Source organism: Odontesthes bonariensis, chromosome 16 (assembly GCF_027942865.1).
Source record: "Odontesthes bonariensis isolate fOdoBon6 chromosome 16, fOdoBon6.hap1, whole genome shotgun sequence".
NCBI classification, from domain to species: domain Eukaryota; kingdom Metazoa; phylum Chordata; class Actinopteri; order Atheriniformes; family Atherinopsidae; genus Odontesthes; species Odontesthes bonariensis.
In genome coordinates, this window is record NC_134521.1 from 9,096,050 (window position 1) to 9,116,988 (window position 20,939).

The 20,939-nt window shown below is 41.1% G+C and overlaps 1 protein-coding gene across 7 annotated transcripts in view; it reads right to left on the reverse strand.

Annotated features, from left to right (window-relative positions):
• nrxn2a (neurexin 2a) overlaps positions 1-20,939 on the reverse strand; it is a 179,867-nt gene that overhangs the window by 86,565 nt on the left and 72,363 nt on the right. For all 7 annotated transcript variants that reach the window (XM_075487680.1, XM_075487682.1, XM_075487679.1 and 4 more), the window contains 5 exons: positions 16,748-16,867; positions 16,277-16,658; positions 12,805-12,995; positions 12,487-12,660; positions 9,970-10,089 (listed from right to left, as the gene is read on the reverse strand). In XM_075487680.1, coding sequence (XP_075343795.1) covers positions 9,970-10,089; positions 12,487-12,660; positions 12,805-12,995; positions 16,277-16,658; positions 16,748-16,867 — 987 coding nt within the window. The remainder of the gene's footprint in view (positions 1-9,969; positions 10,090-12,486; positions 12,661-12,804; positions 12,996-16,276; positions 16,659-16,747; positions 16,868-20,939) is intronic.

Genomic DNA, 20,939 nt, shown 5'->3' on the forward strand with positions numbered 1-20,939 from the left:
CAGACCCCTTAGGGGTTTCCGCGTTAGCGGAAAGCGGAAATTTTCCGTTCTGCCACGAATTCGACTGCGACTGAAATCGAGACTCGTCAGACCAGGCAACGTTTTTCCAATCTTCTATTGTCCAGAGGTCCGTTTCACGTAGCAGGTTTAGTGAAAACTCTGAGTTGGTTGAAATGAGGGAAACCCTGAGTTTTCCGTTTCACAAAGGGAGGTAACTCAAACCAGACAAAGAGGGGTAACTCTAGCCTGTTTCACAAAGAGAGGTAACTTAACCTCTCGGTCAGTTACCGTAGTAACAGACTCTCTGAACCTAACCTGGTCGGGACCAGGTTTTATTCACTGAACCTCGAGTTTCTTTCTGTCTCTGCCCTCTTTCAGCCACAAACGCCATTTGATTTCCTCATTCATTCAGTCAGCAGAGCGAGTTCTTCTACTTCTATAAGTCCTTTAGGCACAGTAGGAGGCGACTTTTTTCACCAACATGTCCTTCTGACAACGATCCCGTGGATGAAGGTGCAGCATTATTGCGCAGAGAATTAAATATTCGTCGGAGATGGTTATCAGACCGCGCATAGATTTTTGCATTTACAGACAATTATCTTTTTGAGCGGCACCATCAGAATGTGTTGGGACAAAAGAAAAAAAAGACATAAAAGACAAATAAATATTTGTATGAATAGGCTTAAAAAAAGATATATATAGGCCTATTATATTTTATAAAGACACTTGTGTCTTGGGGGTGGACTCCCTCCAGGGACTCCCTCAGCCACTGGCCTTCTGTTAGAGGTGGCGGTGCTGGGCACCACCCGTTTTACGGGCATCTGCCTTCTTTCTGTTGGCTGAGTAGAAGTCTGTGTTAGTTTAAATAGGCTTAATTATTTAACAGAACATGATATAGATGATGACTCTAAATTGTCCTTAGGAGTGACTGTGAGTGTGCATGGTTGTTTGTCTCGTTTGTCTCTATGTGACCCTGTGATGGACTGGCGGCCTGTCCAGGATGTACCCCGCCTCTTGCCCATTGACCGCTGGGATAGGCTCCAGCCCCCCCGCGACCAGACTGACGGATTCAGCGGTATAGATAATGGATGGATGGATGGTATAGATGAGAAGACATACTTTATGTGTGTGAAAACAGCATTATGTTGGGAATAAAATAACTGCACAGTCAAATAGCCACTTAATATTTACTTTACAGTGTAAAACATGATCAGAATGAGGTACCTCCATACCGAGGTCTTACCTGTTTGAACAATGTTTTTATATTTCATCTTAAACTGGTGCCAAGTGTGCTTCTCCCCGCGGGATTGCACCTAAATGAAATAAATGAATGAGCTACCATTCAAGCAGTTTCCCTGTAATATTATTGTGATTGCAAAGGAATACATTTAAACTTACGCTTCTGCTGCTGCAGCGGTGTTGCACTTATTTCTAAAAACGTATTGAAACTCGCCGTATGAGCGCATTAAGATTTCCAATTCGAGGTTGGGGAAAAACGTAGCCCCTCCTCTTCCCCGTTGCCAAGGTGACTCGTCAAATCGGGGCTCCATTGATGCTGGCTTTTTAAAGTTGTGGTGCACGCGCTAAACTCAAGGTGAACTTACTCAGAGTTGACTAAACTCACTCAAATCAGCGTTTCTGGAACCGAAAACTCAGGATTTTCTATCTCAGAGTAGATCAACTCAGAGATCAGGAATAGACTCAGAGTTGGTTGAACCTGCTTTGTGAAACAGACCCCAGTTCTGGTGAGCCTGTGTGAAATGTTGATAAGTATTTTTTTTTATTTCTGACTGATCTGGTACCGCTGAAACCTGATTCGGTTAATATTCCGTGTGTTGTGGCCATTTATGTTTGCAAATCATAAGTTCTATCAATTTAGTTTTCTTTGGGCAGTTAGAATATACTTTAGTTAGTTTGGAATCAAAATCTGTAATTCATTTTTATATTTGAAGTTGTTTAGATTATTTTGGTAACTTTTAGACCCTCCCATTAATTAGAGAGATTAAGAACACACCGGGGGGCTGTTGGAGGAGCTTTTTGTTTGTCAAATGTCCGGTGTGAAGACGGGAGGTTTTGGTAAAATGATTTTTTGAACACTTTTTGAGCTTGTAAAATCAGATTAAGTTAACTTTTGTTTTTCATCTAAGTTGTAAGAGATTTTTTAGGTATTGTTTTGTTCATATTTTTTGTTGGAAATAAACTACATATATTTTTTAAACAATCAAGTCAGAAGTACGTGCAAGAATCAAACCACCTGAAGCCACCCACGGCCTTTCTTAGAAAATGTAGTTTGGATACTTAGAAGGCCGCGACACCGTGTTTTGAGTCATTAATCAGGATATGCTCTGTGACGTGAACTGGATTATGACTGGGATGGCTTATCAACAAAAGTTAATAGTGAGAATATTGCTGTGCATATAAGCAAAGCGATGCTTGTTAAACCTTTTCTCTGTTATAATGAATTGAACAGCCACAGCATCCCATCCATCCGCATTGAGCCTCGTCTGAACATCCAGCTCTACCGATGGGTTGAGCACATTTTCTACTACCTATACCAGTGATACTCACTATTTTTTTTCACAAGAGCCACATTGGCAGAGCAAAATCAAGGGAAGAGCCACATTAACGACAACATACCAAGTCCCCTTTTGCAAATATGCATTTCTACATATAAAACATCCCACAAAAAAAGAAACAACACAGCCAATACATTTTCAATTAAGACCACATCTACCTTAATACTGGGATGAGCGGAAGCTGGCGTGCATGTCCTTGACTTTCTTCATGTTGTATTTGTAGTTTGTTGTTGTAATCATAGTGAGACATTCAAGATGAGCATGGTTTTTGTGCTGGTTTTTGCCCTTTTTTAATTAAAAACCGATCCATTGTGCCTGCATCTCACGCTGGCTAAAGGGGCTAGCGTGCACTGCGGTCAAGTGTGAGGTGGTTTAAGCGGGCTGCGTTGCCAGGTTTAACAGTGTGCCCCCTTTAGGAAACACCATTAAGCCTTAATTAAGACTTAATAAAAATACTTAATACTACAAAAACGCAAACTTAACAAAAATACCTAATAATGTGCAGTATTCGCTGTATGTTATTTGAAAAAAATGTATTGTTATTTTTACCATATTGTTATAAGCTACTCTATGCGAGTGTGAGCCGCCAATTAAGGCTTGAGGAGCCGCATGTGGCTCGCAAGCCGCGCAATGAGTATCTCTGACCTTATACTAAATTAAACCTGCCTCAGCCGTCTCTTCTGCTTGGTTTAGGTATGTAATATGTCTTTAACATTTTTAACATGTTTACCCTTTTCATACCCTGCCAATTCCAGAAAACACTTTCTTCCAAGAACATTAACTGATGGACACGAGGTCCATGAGGAAAATGGCCTTTAACCTCTGGAAGTAGCGGCAGGGAACAAAAGGCAGGTCTTTTTTTTAAAAAGAAAAGCAGTGCAGTCAAATCATTTAGATTATTTTTCTCTACAGACTGCTGTTCACATTTCCCAAAACTTAATTTAGATAGAAATTTCCCCAAGCTACTCTGCACTGGATGTTAGGTTGGCTGGAGCTGTGAAATGAATGCTGCTGTGAGAGAAACCTGCTCACACCTCCACCGCCTTGGCTCAGAACGCCCAAACAGACGTTGAATAAACACACAAACACTACGATGTGTAGCGACTCAGCAAAATCAGAGTCACGTCAGGGATTTTAAGGCTATTTAAGAGACGGGAACGAAGCGCACTGTAATTACAAAGTCTCCTCTCACAGCAACCATGGAAATAAGAGCGTTTACTAGTCTAAAAATGAGATTTTTCTCAGCTTAATCCCAAGCACATCTAGTTCTTTGACTTTTAATAGCTCAGACTCAGTGGTCTCTTCCAAGTCTATTCCTGGTAGGTCATGATGTTATGAACAGCAATATGTTTTCTTGAGCCTCTGTCCCGGGGCGCGAGATTAAGTCTGAAACTCTATCCTGGATAATCCTCGCGGCTGCTGGGACATGCTCGTAATTGTGAAAGATACCTGAAATAAAAAAGCAAGGTCAAATGGAAAATAAGATTTTATTGAGCATTTTCGACATGATGCATTCCCTTTTTTCTAGGGCTGGGCAACGATTAAAATGTTTAATCTAATTAATCACATGATTTCCCTGATTAATCACGATTAATCGCATTTGTACGCAAAATCCCAAAATGAATTCAAAAGTAGTGTATAGCTTTTAGCATTTAGTTTTATTTTAAATGTGCTGCCATATGAATGAAAGTGCCATAACATTTGTTGTGCAAGCTCACTTTTAACATCAGCATCTTTCTGTAGTTTTTATGTAGAAGCCTCGCTCCACTGTCTGTTTCCTTGAATGACTTGCTGCTATCAGTTGTGTGTTTTGCCTTTAAGTGATATTTTAGACTGGAACTACTACGCTGAGAAGACAATTCAACTTGGCTGTAAATGCAGGAGTTTTTTAAATTTATTTTGAAATACGTGCTTTTATGTTGAAACAAGTAAAACAGGAAGTAGCGCCGGTTAGCTCCGTGAGCTTCACACAGAGACCGAGGAGCACCTGTAGTGGTGATGTTACCTGCTAGTTTATCTTTATTTTATTACTCCATGCTTCGTGGTGTTTGCTGTAACTGTGTGAATGTGATGCATTCAACAGACTTTTACAATAATAAAACCTGTGTTAATGCGTGATAAAATATTTATTGGCGTTAAATAATTAACGAGTTAACACGCCCAGCCTTACTTTTTTCAAATGTGACGCGTACTCAAGTGTCTTTTAAACCACAATCTTTATCATTACGAATCATTTAGAAAGTGATTGAATTGATTCATCCTTTGAAAATATGTTGTATTTGTATGTGATTGAGGGAGTAAATCTAAACTACAGCTGCACCTACAGTCTGTATTATTCTGCAGTTTAGAATCATTTCATGATGACAAACAACATCAAGCTCTTTTTTTAAGGGCTGGGCGAGTTAACTCGTTATTATCGCATTAACTTGTTAATTATTTAACGCCAATAAATATTTCATTGTGCATTAACGCAGGTTTTATTATTAATGCTAATGCTAATGCTAATGAATATTAATCTTGAATGCATCACATTCACACAGGTACAGCAAACACCACGAAGCATGGAGTAATAAAATAAAAAATAAATTAGCAGGTAACATCACCGCTACAGGTGCTCCTCGGTCTCTGTGTGAAGCTCACGGAGCTAACCGGCGCTACTTCCTGTTTTACTTGTTTCAACATAAAAGCACGTATTTCAAAATAAATTTTAAAAAACTCCTGCATTTACAGCCAAGTTGAATTGTCTTCTCAGCGTAGTAGTTCCAGTCTAAAATATCACTTAAAGGCAAAACACACAGCTGATAGCAGCAAGTCATTCAAGGAAACAGACAGTGGAGCGAGGCTTCTACATAAAAACTACAGAAAGATGCTGATGTTAAAAGTGTGTTTGCACAACAAATGTTATGGCACTTTCATTCATATGGCAGCACGTTTAAAATAAAACTAAATGCTAAAAGCTATACACTACTTTTGAATTCATTTTTAGATTTTGCATACAAATGCGATTAATTGTGATTAATCAGGGAAATCATGTGATTAATTAGATTAAAAATGTTAATCGTTGCCCAGCCCTACTTTTTCTTTTTTTTAAGGAAAAAGGCAGGCGATTGTTGCTCTGATGCGGACACAAATGAAAGCTAAAGCTCGGTAACTGGCAGATGAAGAAGAGAAGCAGGGAGAGCTGCTGTGTCGTGCAGCGGTGGCTCGCCTGCATGCCTGGAGGAGGCTGGGATCCTCGGGAACCGAGCAGTTCAGAGGAAATGTTGGCTGAGGAATTATCAGCGAAGGTGGCCTCCACTCTGCAGATAGCTGACGGGTGCCAGCGCCGCGGTTACGTAAAGCCACGTGCTTCTTAAGCGTGTGGGGAGCTCATTGTTTACTGACTGACACGGCTGGGATCGAGTGGGAGGACACAGAAGACGATTGGTGGGAGAGTTAAAGTCAGCGGCTGCCCATCATGCCTTTCAACACCGTGTTGTTGGTGTCATGTCAGGAGGAGCCGTACGCTTGTCACAACAGTATTTTTCTCCTCTTAATGGGCTTGATGAAAGTTAAAGTAATATCTTTTTGTTGTGAAATGTGCTCAGAATACACAGCTGCCAACCTCTCACACACACACACACACACACACACACACACACACACACACACACGCACACACACGCACACACACACACACACACACATATGCAGGTAATGAATATGCCACAACAATTATCTCAAACTGCAGAGGTTAACCAATAATTACACACGCCATATGTTTACAGGAGAAAGTGCTGAAAACCGAGCACAGAACATCAGTCCAGGCGATTGGTGTGATGAAACAGTGACCCAGAGGTGATGAGCGCAGATGTTTGCTGCAAACCTACTAAATGGAGTTCTTTATGGGAACGTCGACGTGCAACACGAGCCGCAAACCCACAAACAGCAACTCGTCTTAACTTTTTTTTCCTCGATCCGTAGAGCACATAGTGCTTTGTTTAACGCTTCTTAGAACATGGAGCTGACCCAGAGAATTAGCCGGTGGCACAGGAGCTAATACTGCTGCTTACAAAGCACTCCGCTAGTGTTTTCATTAGGGCAGGGCAACGATTAAAATGTTTAATCTAATTAATCACATGATTTCCCTGATTAATCACGATTAATAACATTTGTACGCAAAATCCCAAAATGAATTCAAAAGTAGTGTATAGCCTTAGTGTATAGCCTTTAGCATTTAGTTTTATTTTAAATGTGCTGCCACTTTCTCAAAATCCTGACTCTCCAAAAGAACGCTCATCTCCCAAAACCGGAGAAAGGTATGAGGCTAAATTATATGCTAAAAGGCCACAGAAAGAGCTAACCACTGGGCCTCAAACTCTGATAGTGGGTGACGGAGCTGTGAATGAGATAAAATGTTTTTGCAGCAAGAAAAATACCAAAATACTCTGTTTTAGTAACGACATGGTGTCTGATATCTCAAAGAAGATCCTGGACATTGTTGCTGAGCATCCGACACTGAAATCTCTCATCATACACACAGGAGCCCTTGATGTTGTGAAGCAACAATCGGAGGTATTAAAACAAGACTTTATGGACCTGGTAAACAAAGTTCGATGCACAAGTACAGAGGTGTTTTTCAGTGGACCTCTACCAACAGTTTGGAAAGGAGATGAGAGATTCAGCAGACTGATGATGCTAAACAGATGGCTCAAAGACATGTGTGCTGCTCATTCAATGAACTTTATTGACAATTTCAACATCTTTTGGGGACGCAGGCACCTCTTTAAGGCAGATGGATTTCACCTTAACGAGTCAGGAGTACAGTTGCTAAGCTCCAACATTTTTTACTCTCTGCGTCACACACCAGCAGCCCCTATCAAGGACGAGACAGGACAAAACGATCCAAAAGGACAGATAGGACAATGCTCTGGTGAGGGCGCTGAGACAAGGACTGACCATGGAGGACAGCAGATCCAGAAAAAAACCTGCAACATCATCATCCTCACCCCAAGATAAGGAGTCTTCACCAGCCCCGGCAGTCCAACAGGCGGAGTCTCCCCCAGCCCCAGTGGGAAACCCCCAGCCTTCGCCCCCCCGGACCCCACCCATCCCCCAGCAGTCTCCACTCAGTCTGGACTCCTCACTTCTGGATTTCCCGGACAGGATGAAGAGCTTTCTCAATATTGGAATACAATTGACACCACGCCAAAATCCTGACTTGACTTTGGTTCTGTCGACTCCACCGTCTGGAAGAACTTTAAAATGAAAATGGCCGAGTAAAAGTTCCGTACCCTTCTCCATGTTTGGTGGATCCGCCGATTACTTTTACAATAATAAAAGCCTGTGAGCAGCAGACTTTTACAATAATAAAATAAATAATAAAACAGGGATGGTCCGTGGCGTAGCAGGTTGAGCAGGCGCCCCATGTACAAGAGGCTATAGTCCTCACTGCAGCTGGCCCCGGTTCGAGTCCCGCATCAGACAGCCCTGTGCTGCGTGTTGTTCCCCCTCTCTCTGCTTCATGTCTCTCTGAACTTTCCTATCCATTAAAGGCACAAAAGCCCCCCCAATTTTTTTTTATTTTAAATTAAAAAAAAAAATAATAATAAAAAAAATAAAACCTGCGTGATAAAATATTTATCGGCGTTAAATAATTAACGAGTTAACGCGACAATAACGAGTTAACTCGCCCAGCCCTAGTTTTCGTATTACAGTCACATTTCCTTTTGTTTTAATGACTTCAGCGATGGCTCAATGCGAAGGATGAGGCTTCTGATTTCCTCTGAGCTGGACTGATGTATCGGTTTGACCTTTGATATTGGCCAGACATGCCATTTACCACCCACATGATTGAGAGTCCTCCCAGGACACGAGGAGACGATAACCCAAAATGCTGCAGTGGAATTGGATTTTTGGTCAAAATGTTGTTTTTTTCCCCCGTAATCTTAAAAGCGTCTCTGTTCAAGGGCTTTTTTTGCATGAATAGGAATTCATTTCTGAGGGAACTGGTGAATCAACAGTTCAAGAGTTGAATGTTTAAAACGTTTGGCAGCTCTAAATGCCCCGACTGAGCCTTATTTGCAAAGCTGAAACTGTCAGAACCTGCAGCGAGTACAGTTCAAACAACCAGATGCTGCATCTGTCTCAGTTCTGCTGAACTGTAGCTACGCTGATGTTTGAGCTCAGGCAAGGTGAAGCGCATGGGAATAACTGAAATCACAGCAAATATAGAACATATGTAACACACGTGCTTCCACAGTTCTGGGTGCTGAGAGGAGTTTCATAATCGGAGCTGAACACTAACAAACCGACGTGATGCTCTCAGCTGAAACCCTCCCCAGCGCTGATGAAGGGTTGCTAGTGAAGTCTGTTTGCTCTGACAAACCACGGCTGACTGAAACTATTATCTGTGCGCTGCAGAAACGAGCAGCGATGAAATGAAGATCATGAGTGAGCATAAATGGGTCGCCTCTGTAAGATACTGAAACGAAGCAAGAGATTCAAAAGCCTGTTTACAGTCAACAAAACAGAATAAAAGCTGGTGAGCGTTTTATGCTGAATTTTTCAAGGTCTGCTTGATTACTTGCACAAGAGAACTGTATTATGGCGGAATAATGAAGAAGACAAACTTCAGAGAAGGATTGAGAACATTTCTGTGTGAGCAACATCTCAGTTAATTTAGTATCTGAATGATATACTTGGACTGTGTGTGAATAAATGTGCTTATAATGATCACTGACAATGCTTTATTTACCCATCCTTATGTCTGTTTTTCCTGAAAACACCACTCTCTTACCCCCGCAGGTGTGAGAATGCAGCTTTCATCTCTTCCCTTAATGAATACATGCACAACAGCTCCTTTTAGTGACTGCCACAAATGCATCATTTTTTAACTTATTGGTAAAAAACTCTGCAGCAAATGAAGCTCGGCTCGCATCCGCTGGACCAATAAACAGAATCTTTTTGCCATTATAAGTGAGAAAAAGCTTCTGGTAAAAGTGGAGTCTATTAGTTTGGCATTAGAGCGCTATTCATAGTGTATACAGCAATTAGACAAAATGTTTTTAAATGTGATGCTATCAGTGAGCGCTGTATGAATACACGGATGCTTTCTTATTAAACAGCATATACATATGTACACACACGCCTTATATAAGCTGTTTTTAAAGAGGTGTCTCGGTCGTGTTTGCTTGCTTTATACATTGAAAACCATTCATCATTGTTCAAAACATACAATAAGAACAGCTGACAGACGGCAGCTGATTTCAGATCACATAAAAAAGGTCAAATGTCGAGTTTTCAGAGCTCTAAAAACCTTTTTTTAGAGTGTATTATGTATGCATCCATGTGTGTTTGAGGGCGACATGTGATCAACTGGAATTTAACTCAGGCGTAATACACCTTTACTCACGGTCGCTGCAGAAAGGACCCCCGTAGGTGGTCATGGTGCAGTCACAGGAGAAGCCCTCCCACAGCTGCAGGCACACGCCTTGATGGTGGCAGGAGTCCTCCGTGCAGGTTGTGCTGGGACCTGCAGGATGATTACAGCAGATTAACACACGGCTGTTAACTTCAGATCATGCCTCTTCACCTCTTCATTAACTCGGGGAGTTAATGGAATTAATAAAATGGTTAATGGCGAGCTTTACTGCACCAATTAAAGACAATAGCTGCTGCAAAATAAGCTTGTTTTTCTTTCATTCTGGGACAAAAGGGAAGTATCTTTGCATGATTAGTAAAAACAAAGAAATATCTTTATTTATCTTAAAACTACGTTTCAATCGCTTTACAGAACAAAAAGTTGTATTTTCACGGCCATAAAATGAACCATTTAGTGAATTTCATGTTCAGAGAGCGAAGAAGAAGAAGAAGAAGAATGTTAAAACAGCAAACAGTGTTCGAAAGGACTTTATCAGAGAAGCAAAAACATGAAGAAGCAGAGTGATTTCAGGATAGATGAAGGCATGAATTAAGAATAAACACTGGTGTTTTCCCAGATAGAAATCGCTGATGATGGTCTTTAAGGTGATGCAGAAACTGGCTGTTTTCTTCCAGACGGGTGATTTAGCCCACCGATGCAATATGTTAGTGGGTAGATGTTTGCTTTCTCTAACTTTGCTAAAAGATAGACATATATATCACTACGTGCTGTTCCTTTAAATGGCCCTTATGCAGCGCCTTTGTAGCTCCTGTCTCTGTAATTTATCCCCCCCTCGGTCCAGAAGCCCTCTTTCTTCTGATTGGCCAACTTTCAGAAGCCTGTAAGGGCAGAATTCAGTGCTCGCAGTGACTCGCAGTGCAGCAGCACTTTATAAGTGTGATGTGTGTGTGCACTCGGTCAACTATGAAGACATCCAGGACGCGCTGAGAACACTGGAAGCATTTCTTAATGGAACCTAAAGCGTGACCCACCGGATCACAGATTTCTCTCACATGTATGAGTCTCTGAATGAAACCTCAGACATCACAGAGGTCCTTTTTAACAGATCTTATTTGTTTTTAATCTTCCTGAGAATCTTCTCAGGAAACAAGATTCAACTAGCAAAGAAAAATGAATCCCTTGGAGACTAGTCATGGTTATTAACTCTGCTGGTGTATGCGTGTGTTACTACGACCACCTCTGATATACCAACCAGTCTGATTTTAACTGACCACAAACACAATTTTCACATCAACTTCCTTAACTTAATAATCTTGGCTCAACAAAGCACTTGGTCTAACTAATAACTAATAATAGGAGTAAACTTGACCTAACTAATAACGGGTAAACTTGATGTAACTAATAACTAATAAAAAGAGTAAACTTGACCTAACTAATAACTAATACTATTGACCTAACTAATAACTAATAACAGGAGTAAACTTGACCTAACTAATAACTAATACTATTGACCTAACTAATAACTAATAACAGGAGTAAACTTGACCTAACTAATAACTAATACTATTGACCTAACTAATAACTAATAACAGGAGTAAACTTGACCTAACTAATAACTAATAACAGGAGTAAACTTGACATAACTAATAACTAATAATAGAAGTAAACTTGACATAACTAATAACTAATAACAGGAGTAAACTTGACATAACTAATAACTAATAATAGAAGTAAACTTGACATAACTAATAACTAATAATAGAAGTAAACTTGACTTAACTAATAACTAATAACAGGAGTAAACTTGACATAACTAATAACTAATAATAGAAGTAAACTTGACATAACTAATAACTAATAATAGAAGTAAACTTGACTTAACTAATAGCTAATAATAGAAGTAAACTTGACATAACTAATAACTATTAACAGGAGTCAACTTGACTTAATGAAGACCTGCTTAAAAGAATGCTTAAAAAATCTACTCTGTTACACAAAGATGTTTTTAGACTTTTTGGGCCAATCATGTGTTTTTGGGATGTCTTCAGAGTTCCAGGAAGTTTTTCACCTATTCGACTAACCTAACCCTCCCTGTTGGACACGAATATGTGCTTTCATGTATCTTCTGTTGTCTGTTTCATGCACGTGTCATTGAACAGCGTTTGAGTGCTAACTACTGCAGATGTATTTCCCTTCAGGGGTATTTAAAGTTGTTCTAACTATCCACTAACTATTCTGCTGTCACCAGTGCAGGCTTTCTTGTTTAAGCCGGGCTACCTGGGGACATTAGTTGACATTATTGAGCCTTTGCAGAACTCTGCAGTCAGCAGAGTGCTTTCTTGTTAGAGCTCAGCAAAAGCAGCTGAACACCATGGCTGCAGAGCAACTTTAGGTTTATATCAGACGTATTTATTTAACAGTGCACTGGACAAAGCTGTTTAATATCATATAATAACTTTCAGTGGGCAGTTCTCCTGCTTTCATCAGCACTAAGCCTTGTTGAGATGTAGATTATAGAAATAATTCCCTGGTATTCCGTGCCCTCACCTCCACAGTCACGCTCCACATCCCCCACCTTGTGGAGGGCATCTACCAGGAGGTCAGGGAGTCTTCCATTCAAGTCCACGGACGCCAGGCAACCCTTGTATCCTTCCCGGGATGCTATCAATCTGGGCAGGCCGCTGTACATGCTCTTCCCAACACCTCCAATGTACAGCTCCCCTGTACGAAACAGAAGTTAACTAACATATTTCACTGTAAATGTGTGGTTTAAGCATGTTTTTTCCCAGAGAGTTTGACATATAAGACACTAAAAGCTCTGCTTACTCCTGGAAGCAGAGAAACTCTGAGTGACTGAAGGCACACCTTTTAAATCCAAGTTGCGCGCTCCATTGGCGTGTTGAGTAACGGTGCGGGAGTCGATCTTGAGGATGTGGATGTTGTTGTTGTCACGGGAAATCACCACGTTGTGCCACTGGTTGTCATTCAGAGGCTTGTCTGAGTTTCCCTTCATTAGCGACGGTCCGTTTCCCAGATCAAACACATAATGAATGTACCTGCAAGGCAAAAACGTTTGTTCACCAACCTCTTGTTTTACTTATGAACGTGCACCTTTCTCCACATTTTCTCCCTTTACACACCAGCATAGCCAGTTCAGTGGACATGCAAATCCACAGGAATGCTTGTGAGACTATCACAGCACAGTTTAACCCTAATACCTGATTTAAAACACAACTTAATTTCTGAAAAGGGACATTTTTGTCCCCTTTTAAAATGACCTAAAAACATCATATGTTAATATTTTTTTCTGCAAAGTGGAATTGTTGAGCGGGGATAATTATGGCCTAATAACTAATAAATGGCCCTTTTCAGAAATTAAGGAGTTTTTTTTTTTTAAATCAGGCATAACAAAAAAATAAAAAATCCCTAAAAATCAATGTTGTTGCTAATCATTGACATATCCCAGACCATAATTATCCCTACTCAATGATTCCACTTTGCATTCCATATTTTGAAAATACTGGCACCTAAAGGCTTAAAATTTAGGCTAAAAAGTTCAAATTGGCATCTAAAGGGTTAATTTTTTTGAAAATAATTGAAAACTTGGTAGTTATGATCAGAACCGAAGTGGAATAAAAGATTTATGGGAAAAAATGGAAAAAAAATATTAATATTATATAAATATAAATATATAAATATAAATTTTTAGGTCGTTTTAAAAGGGGACAAAAATGTCCCTTTTCAGAAATTAAGGAGTTTTTTTTCTACACAATGAAAAATTGCATTGTATATGATGTGTGTTTGAAATTCGAAAAAATTGTCAAAAATGTACAACTGGACCAAATATGATGAGTATCACTATCTACAGTGTGAAACTACCCTATCAGGGATTAGGGTTAAACATTTATGATGGTACGCCTGGTCATGCAGTGTGTGTGCACTGTTGTCTACCAGCTTTACTTTGCTACACTACCACTGCAGGGGCGCAAAATCACCGATGTGCATGAAAGTATTTTGCTGACAGTTGAAATAAACAAAGTGAATCTATACAAACACACCTCTCGAAGCTGTAGTCGTGCCAGTGTGTCGACTTTGAATACAATCATCAGACGGCGCATAATCAAAAACCACATCTTGTTAAACATCAAAGTCGAGCAACATCCATGAATACGCCCCAACACCAGGAAACTATGAAAGAGGTGTTGGAAGCCATCTTTGTCTGCGCTGTCTGTTGTTGCAGCTCCTGCTCCCGACTGCAGATCTGAAGAAGGCCTCCTGGTGACTGATTGCTTACTGGGAGAAAGCCTGCACCGTCTGACAGTGGGAGGATTGTACTGTTGTTGCTTTGCTGTCTGTAGCCAAACTTGTCTACAATGAATAAAACATTTGTAGCCTATTTGTTATGCTAAAAGAGCTTCCGTTCAGGAAGAGCTTCTGGTTTTTGAACTTATTCTTCCTCTCTCTGGTTGCCCCACTTTAAGAAAATAATTGCTGATGAACAAATGATTGTAAAACACTTGTTTTCTCTGTAACATTCTGCAGTTCAATGGATTTGAGACTCATGCTGAGGTCATTCAGACTGTTCTCCCAAATACAGCCCCATGGGTTGTTCACTCATGGATCTCAAACGCGCTATAATTATTAGGGCTGGGCGAGTTAACTCGTTATTATCGCGTTAACTCATTAACTAATTATTTAATGCCGATAAATGTTTTATCGCGTGTTAACGCAGGTTTTTAAAAAAAAATGTTATTATTTAAAAAAAATTGGGGGGGCTTTTGTGCCTTTAATGGATAGGAAAGTTCAGAGAGACAGGAAGCAGGGGGCTGAGAGAGGGGGAACGACACGCAGTACAGGGCCGTCCGATGCGGGACTCAAACCGGGGCCAGCTGCAGCGAGGACTATAGCCTCTTGTACATGGGGCGCCTGCTCAACCCACTACGCCACGGACCACCCGTTTTATTATTTATTTTATTATTGTAAAAGTCTGTTGCTCACAGGCTTTTATTTTGTAAAAGTCTGTTGCTGTCTGCTGCAGAACCGGAAAAGAAAGTAATCGGCGGATCCACCAAACATGGAGAAGGGTACGGAACTTTTACTCGGCCATTTTCATGTTAAAGCTGCTGTCGGCAACTTTTTTTTAGTCATATTAGCTTGAACTGTCATGGGATTCTAGAAGTATAATATTAAATAGGCTGTTTAGGAAAAATCCCAAATTCTGTAGCTCCCTCTAAAGCCTGTAATCATGCTTGCAAAAACCGAGCGCTCCCGGCTGTTTTTAACCAATCACGTTAGGGTGGAGGAATCGCTACCCGTCAATCACAGCTTGTGCACACGCTGCTGAGCGTGAGTCTGCCCCAGCTTGTGTGCGCTCACACTGGTGTGAACTCTCGTGCACAACCTCGTCCACAGAGGGGGAGGGGTTTGGGGGGCGATTCGGAGCTTGGTAGAGGTTGGGGGAGGGACCTGAAAGTTGTATCAGTTCGAATTTTCCGACTTTAGACTCGGAATTTTGAAAACCTGCCGACGGCAGCTTTAAAGTTCTTCCAGACGGCGGAGTCGACAGAACCAAAGTCATCTGTAAACACTGCCCAGTTGAATTGTCGCATCACCGTAGTAGTTCCAGTCTAAAATATCACTTAAAGGCAAAACACACAACTGATAGCAGCAAGTCATTCAAGGAAACAGACAGTGGAGCGAGGCTTCTACATAAAAACTACATAAAGATACTGATGTTAAAAGTGTGTTTGCACAACAAATGTTATGGCACTTTCATTCATATGGCAGCACATTTAAAATAAAACTAAATACACTACTACTTTTGGATTCATTTTTGGATTTTGCGTACAAATGCGATTATTCGCGATTAATCAGGGAAATTATGTGATTAATTAGATTTATTTACATTTTAATCGTTGCCCAGCCCTAATAATAATACATTCATACATTTTCTATACCCGCTTATTCCACTTCGGGCTCTATAATTACGTTCGAAGAATACGTGACCTCTGTTGGCCGTGAAAACAACTGCAACTATTAAATCTTTTTACCCCTAAACAAGCAGCTTTCATCTTTAGGCCAAACTAAGTAATGTTATTGCATTTCAGTCACAGTTTGTGTTGTTGTGATTCACTAATTGTCTGCATGTATCTCCCTGCTCATGACTTTACAGGATGCCATTATGGTTCATATTTAAGGGGAACAACAAATTATCTGGATGATTGTTTCAGTTGGAGGACTTGTTGTGTTATTTATATCATAGTAATAATCCCTTTTTTCTTTCCCCTGGTCGGTTCTGCATGAGGATTACAGCTGAGTTAACATTCAAGCCGCTTACCCTTTGACCAGCTCCACCACGATGAAGTCACTCCCGTCTCCGGAGTTGTAAAGTATCAGACCGTCGGGGCTGGTGGTCTTGAACTGGAAAAAAAGGTGCATGGAAGCGTAGGCCTGCAAGGTGGAGAAGGCCAAGTAGCTGGCTTGAGTTAGAAAAGTGACAGGATTGGCAACGATGTGCCTCATGCCAAAGCGGGCGTTCAGCTCGCAGTAGGAGATGTCTCCATTCTTGCACTGGTCCAGGTAGAGGATCCCGTTGAACGACAGCACTTGCAGATGGCCGATGAAATTGGAAGGCATCACCGAGATGAAACGCCGCTCCGTCATGATCCCCGTCTCGATGTTGTTGAACTCCAGGCGGGTGTGGGCGCCGCTCATGTGGCCTACGGAACACAACACTCTGCTTAAGCTGCGTACGCCTTTTCAATATCCGCATCTTTGCCGGCACGCCTCCCTTTTTCCACTACCGTACCTTCCACTGTCACGTTGTCTACCGATAGCTGCAGGTTCTTCCCCCGCCGCATGACCTTAACTGTGTGCCACTCGTTGTCGTTCAGCTTCTCGCCTACAAGGAGAATCTCCGGTCCCTTGCCTGAGAGGAAGAAAGCGTCAAGTGACAATCATGCCACATGAGAGCAGCGTCTTTCCACACAGAGCTCTTAACTTGAGAGGCAAGTCTCAAGGTGCATTCATTAATTTACTCATCACTCACACAGACATTCAGCAGCAGGCAATAATCTGCATGCACTCTGTGCACAGCAAAGTGATAAAGACCAAACCAGAGCAGGGGCTGTCTTTAAAGTAGGGCTGGGCGAGTTAACTCGTTATTATCGCGTTAACTCGTTAATTATTTAACGCTGATAAATATTTTATCACGCATTAACGCAGGTTTTATTATTGTAAAAGTCTGTTGAATGCATCACATTCACACAGTTACAGCAAACGCCACGAAGCATGGAGTAATAAAATAAAGATAAACTAGCAGGTAACATCACCGTTACAGGTGCTCCTCGGTCTCTGTGTGAAGCTCACGGAGCTAACCGGCGCTACTTTCTGTTTTACTTGTTTCAACTTAAAAGCACGTATTTCAAAATAAATTTAAAAAAAACTCCTGCATTTACAGCCAAGTTGAATTGTCTTCTCACCGTAGTAGTTCCAGTCTAAAATATCACTTAAAGGCAAAACACACAACTGATAGCAGCAAGTCATTCAAGGAAACAGACAGTGGAGCGAGGCTTCTACATAAAAACTACAGAAAGATGCTGATGTTAAAAGTGTGTTTGCACAACAAATGTTATGGCACTTTCATTCATATGGCAGCACATTTAAAATAAAACTAAATGCTGAAAGCTACACACTACTTTTGAAGTAATTTTTGGATTTTGCGTGATTAATTAGATTAAATATTTAATCGTTGCCCAGCCCTACTTTAAAGTCAATATTTAAAATGTTTAGAAATGGGGGAAACACATTAGCTAATATACGAGGCTCGGCTTTAAAATATAGCTTGAAGTTTCACGATTTCCTCACAATCCTCCTCTTTTTTCACTGGTTTCAAAATAGGTCACAGAGCAGAGGCTTGCCACTGCAGCACCGTCAACCCAAATCAGTGCCTGTGCAACAGGCCGACACAGCAGTTCAAAGGAGTTCTGACATCGCTCGGGTAACTAATTGGCCATGCCTAAGCTGACTGCGCCTTCAGGGGTTTGTCTGTCTAATTGAGCTCAGGGTGTAGGAGAATTACAGGGGACGCACAGAGGGCAATAAAGGAACAACTCAACTGGTTTCCGAACATTTCGCTGTTTCTTCCTTGGGGAAATATAACTTTGCCTTTGAGACTTTGAGCAGGGCTGCATATTAAGTGTCTCCGCAGCAGAGAGCGTGATAACAGAGGCCACCTGCTGAATATTGGCTGAGCACACCAGGCGGGATCAATGACATCAAATCCTGCTCTCTCTGCATTTGATGAATTTACTCCAGTATGGAAAACAAACCCCTTGCTCGAGTCGTGTTCGGGGCGAAAAAACAGAAAGGGTTATCTCTGTCACGTAAAGACACAGACAAGATATTCTGTCATGAAAGGGAGATAGTGGGGTGCTTGATGAAGGGGACTATTAATCTAATCTGCGCCGCTCAGGAGGGAGCTATCCCGCTAACTGGACGTATGAGCCCACGAATACTAATATCCAAACCGGAAAATACAGACAATTTCCTGCTGGGCAAGTAAATGAAGTCGAGTTTTATTAATATTTAAAGACATTAAAAGAAGAAAGGCCGAGTGTTTTCTCCTCTGTTTATAGCATCTCTTAAAAAGATTAACTTTAGATGCAATGCGGCCTTTTTTTTCAGCAAATGGGTAAAAAGTTGACCCACTGCATGCATGTTGACACTTTTACCGTCATATTTACATTATTATTTTATTTTTTACCAAACTGTGAAACACATGATAAACATACTTTGTCTTTAAAAACCTGGTTTGGCTCCTTGAAGTAAAATCTTAACGTGTAAAAAATAGATGTAACGGCTGCTACATCAATATACGGAAGCCCAGAGCGGACGTGGTACGTATAAACTTTTTTTTGATGGTTTTCTCGAGATAACGAGATAATTATCCTCGGTTTTCCCGTGATAACGACATAATTTGCCTCCGTTTTCTCGTGATAACGACATAATTAATTCGAGATCTTGAGAAAACCATCAGAAAAAAAGTTTATACGTACCACGTCCGCTCTGGGCTTCCGTATCAAAGCCAATTTATCCATTTATAAAAAATCCCATTCAGCCTCTCTTTTACAACTAAAACACAGTTTTAAACCCTTTTTTAAAATGAATGTCATACATTTTAATATTAACAATAAACATCCTGTTTTCCCTTGTATTGAGGAGCACATCAGTAAGAAATGGCTTGTTTTACCCACTATCCCCGACACTCTTCTTCTCACCACTGCAACACACACGCAGTGATTAGAGGCTTTACAACTGTTTAAACTTGCCTGTGATTAAGTATTTAACAAAGAATAAGAAACATGTTATGCTTGACAAATGAATTCTTATCAATAATACATGACCCTCTGTGTGTTTCCTCTATATTTTATGACATTGATTGCTTTTAAGAATTAATAGCATCTGGAATGATATTGACGTCGGTGATCCTGGCTTCGTTATTGCTTCCAATGGAAGCTAATTGTCTGCTGCTCGACATGAAGTCCTTTGTCGCTCAATGGAGAGATGATGCTGCTTGTGTCAGCATTGGTCGGGAGTTAAATGGGACAGTGGATGAAACTCAGGGGTGTGGAGTCACACCGAAGCTTGTTGCTTCTACCTGCAGCTGCAGGTAGAAAAATGAGTCGGAAATCAGTTGCAAACAGTCACATGGCACTGAAAGGATCGGATAATAGGCTAAATTACGATTAAGAATGAGTTGAGCAAGGGTAATTCTCCTTGGATATATGGCGGTGAATGAATCGGATCAAACTCAGGCATTGGAGAAAGATGGAGAACGCAGACCAAGATGAAGCTACGTCCCTCTACATTTGGTCTGTGATGAGCTGCTTTTTGCACAAACGCGATGCACAACGGAGCATTCTCCATCGCGTTGTTTGTTTCTTTCTGACGGCAACAACAACAGTAATATCGTTTCCTTTGACTTCCGGGTCACGACCCCGGGAAAAAATCTGGAGCATGCGCAGAACGCAAAGTCTAATGCTGCGTGTACACCAAGAGCGACCTCCGCTACCTGGTAGCTGGTGGAGAAGCTTCGCTTGAGAATTTGCTTTGGTAGCTTTGGTAGCTCGTGACGTCACATTTAGAATGTTCAATTTTTAAAGGCCCCGCGGCTGTGCAGCACCGCCGTGAAAAAAAACATGAGGAAAGAGAGGGCAGGGACACGAATAAACGTGTTGTTATTTACAATTTGTTATACAAGATGTACATCACGTTACAAATGATGTAAAACTACATTAGGTACACCTGAGAAGAGCAGGAATAGCAGAGGCAGCTGTGAAAAAGAAATTAAATCCGAAATAAAACTTAATTGCAGTGAGAAAGGTATGCGTGGGGTTACTACACTATTGTATTGAAGCACTCAACACGGCAATTGCAACAGTCTCAGGATTAAACGACTATTGTTTGGATAGGAACCAAAGTTTACACGTCTGTTTCCGCGAACCACGCGGATTGTCGGACCCCTACAATCTGTGGATTGTCATTGGTTTTCGCCGAACCGTGTCATAGCTCATTACCATAATGTTAGCTTGAGTTTAATCGCTGGAATCCGCTCTGGTAGCGCAGTTCTCTTTGCCACTGGAGAATCCGCTCTGTTAGCCCCGGTAGCTCACCCTCCATAGAGAAATAATGATTTCCGGCGCTCAGGTAGCGTAGGCCGCTCTTGGTGTACACGCAGCATAATTCACCACGTGTTTCAGCGTCTACAAGCAGGTTTAGAGTGACTTTCAACCGAGTTATCTCGGGGTCTTAATTCGATCCGATCCAATTTCTTGTCAGATTAAGGTGTCTACATGAACTTAATAACTCAGTCTGATTGTAATTTAGCCAATAATCCGATCCTTTCAGTGCCATGTAACCCCAATGAGTGTCTGGAAAATGTTGGACAATATTGAGTCAGATGGGGCTTGAATTAGACACTGTAACTGGGCTCTCTGATT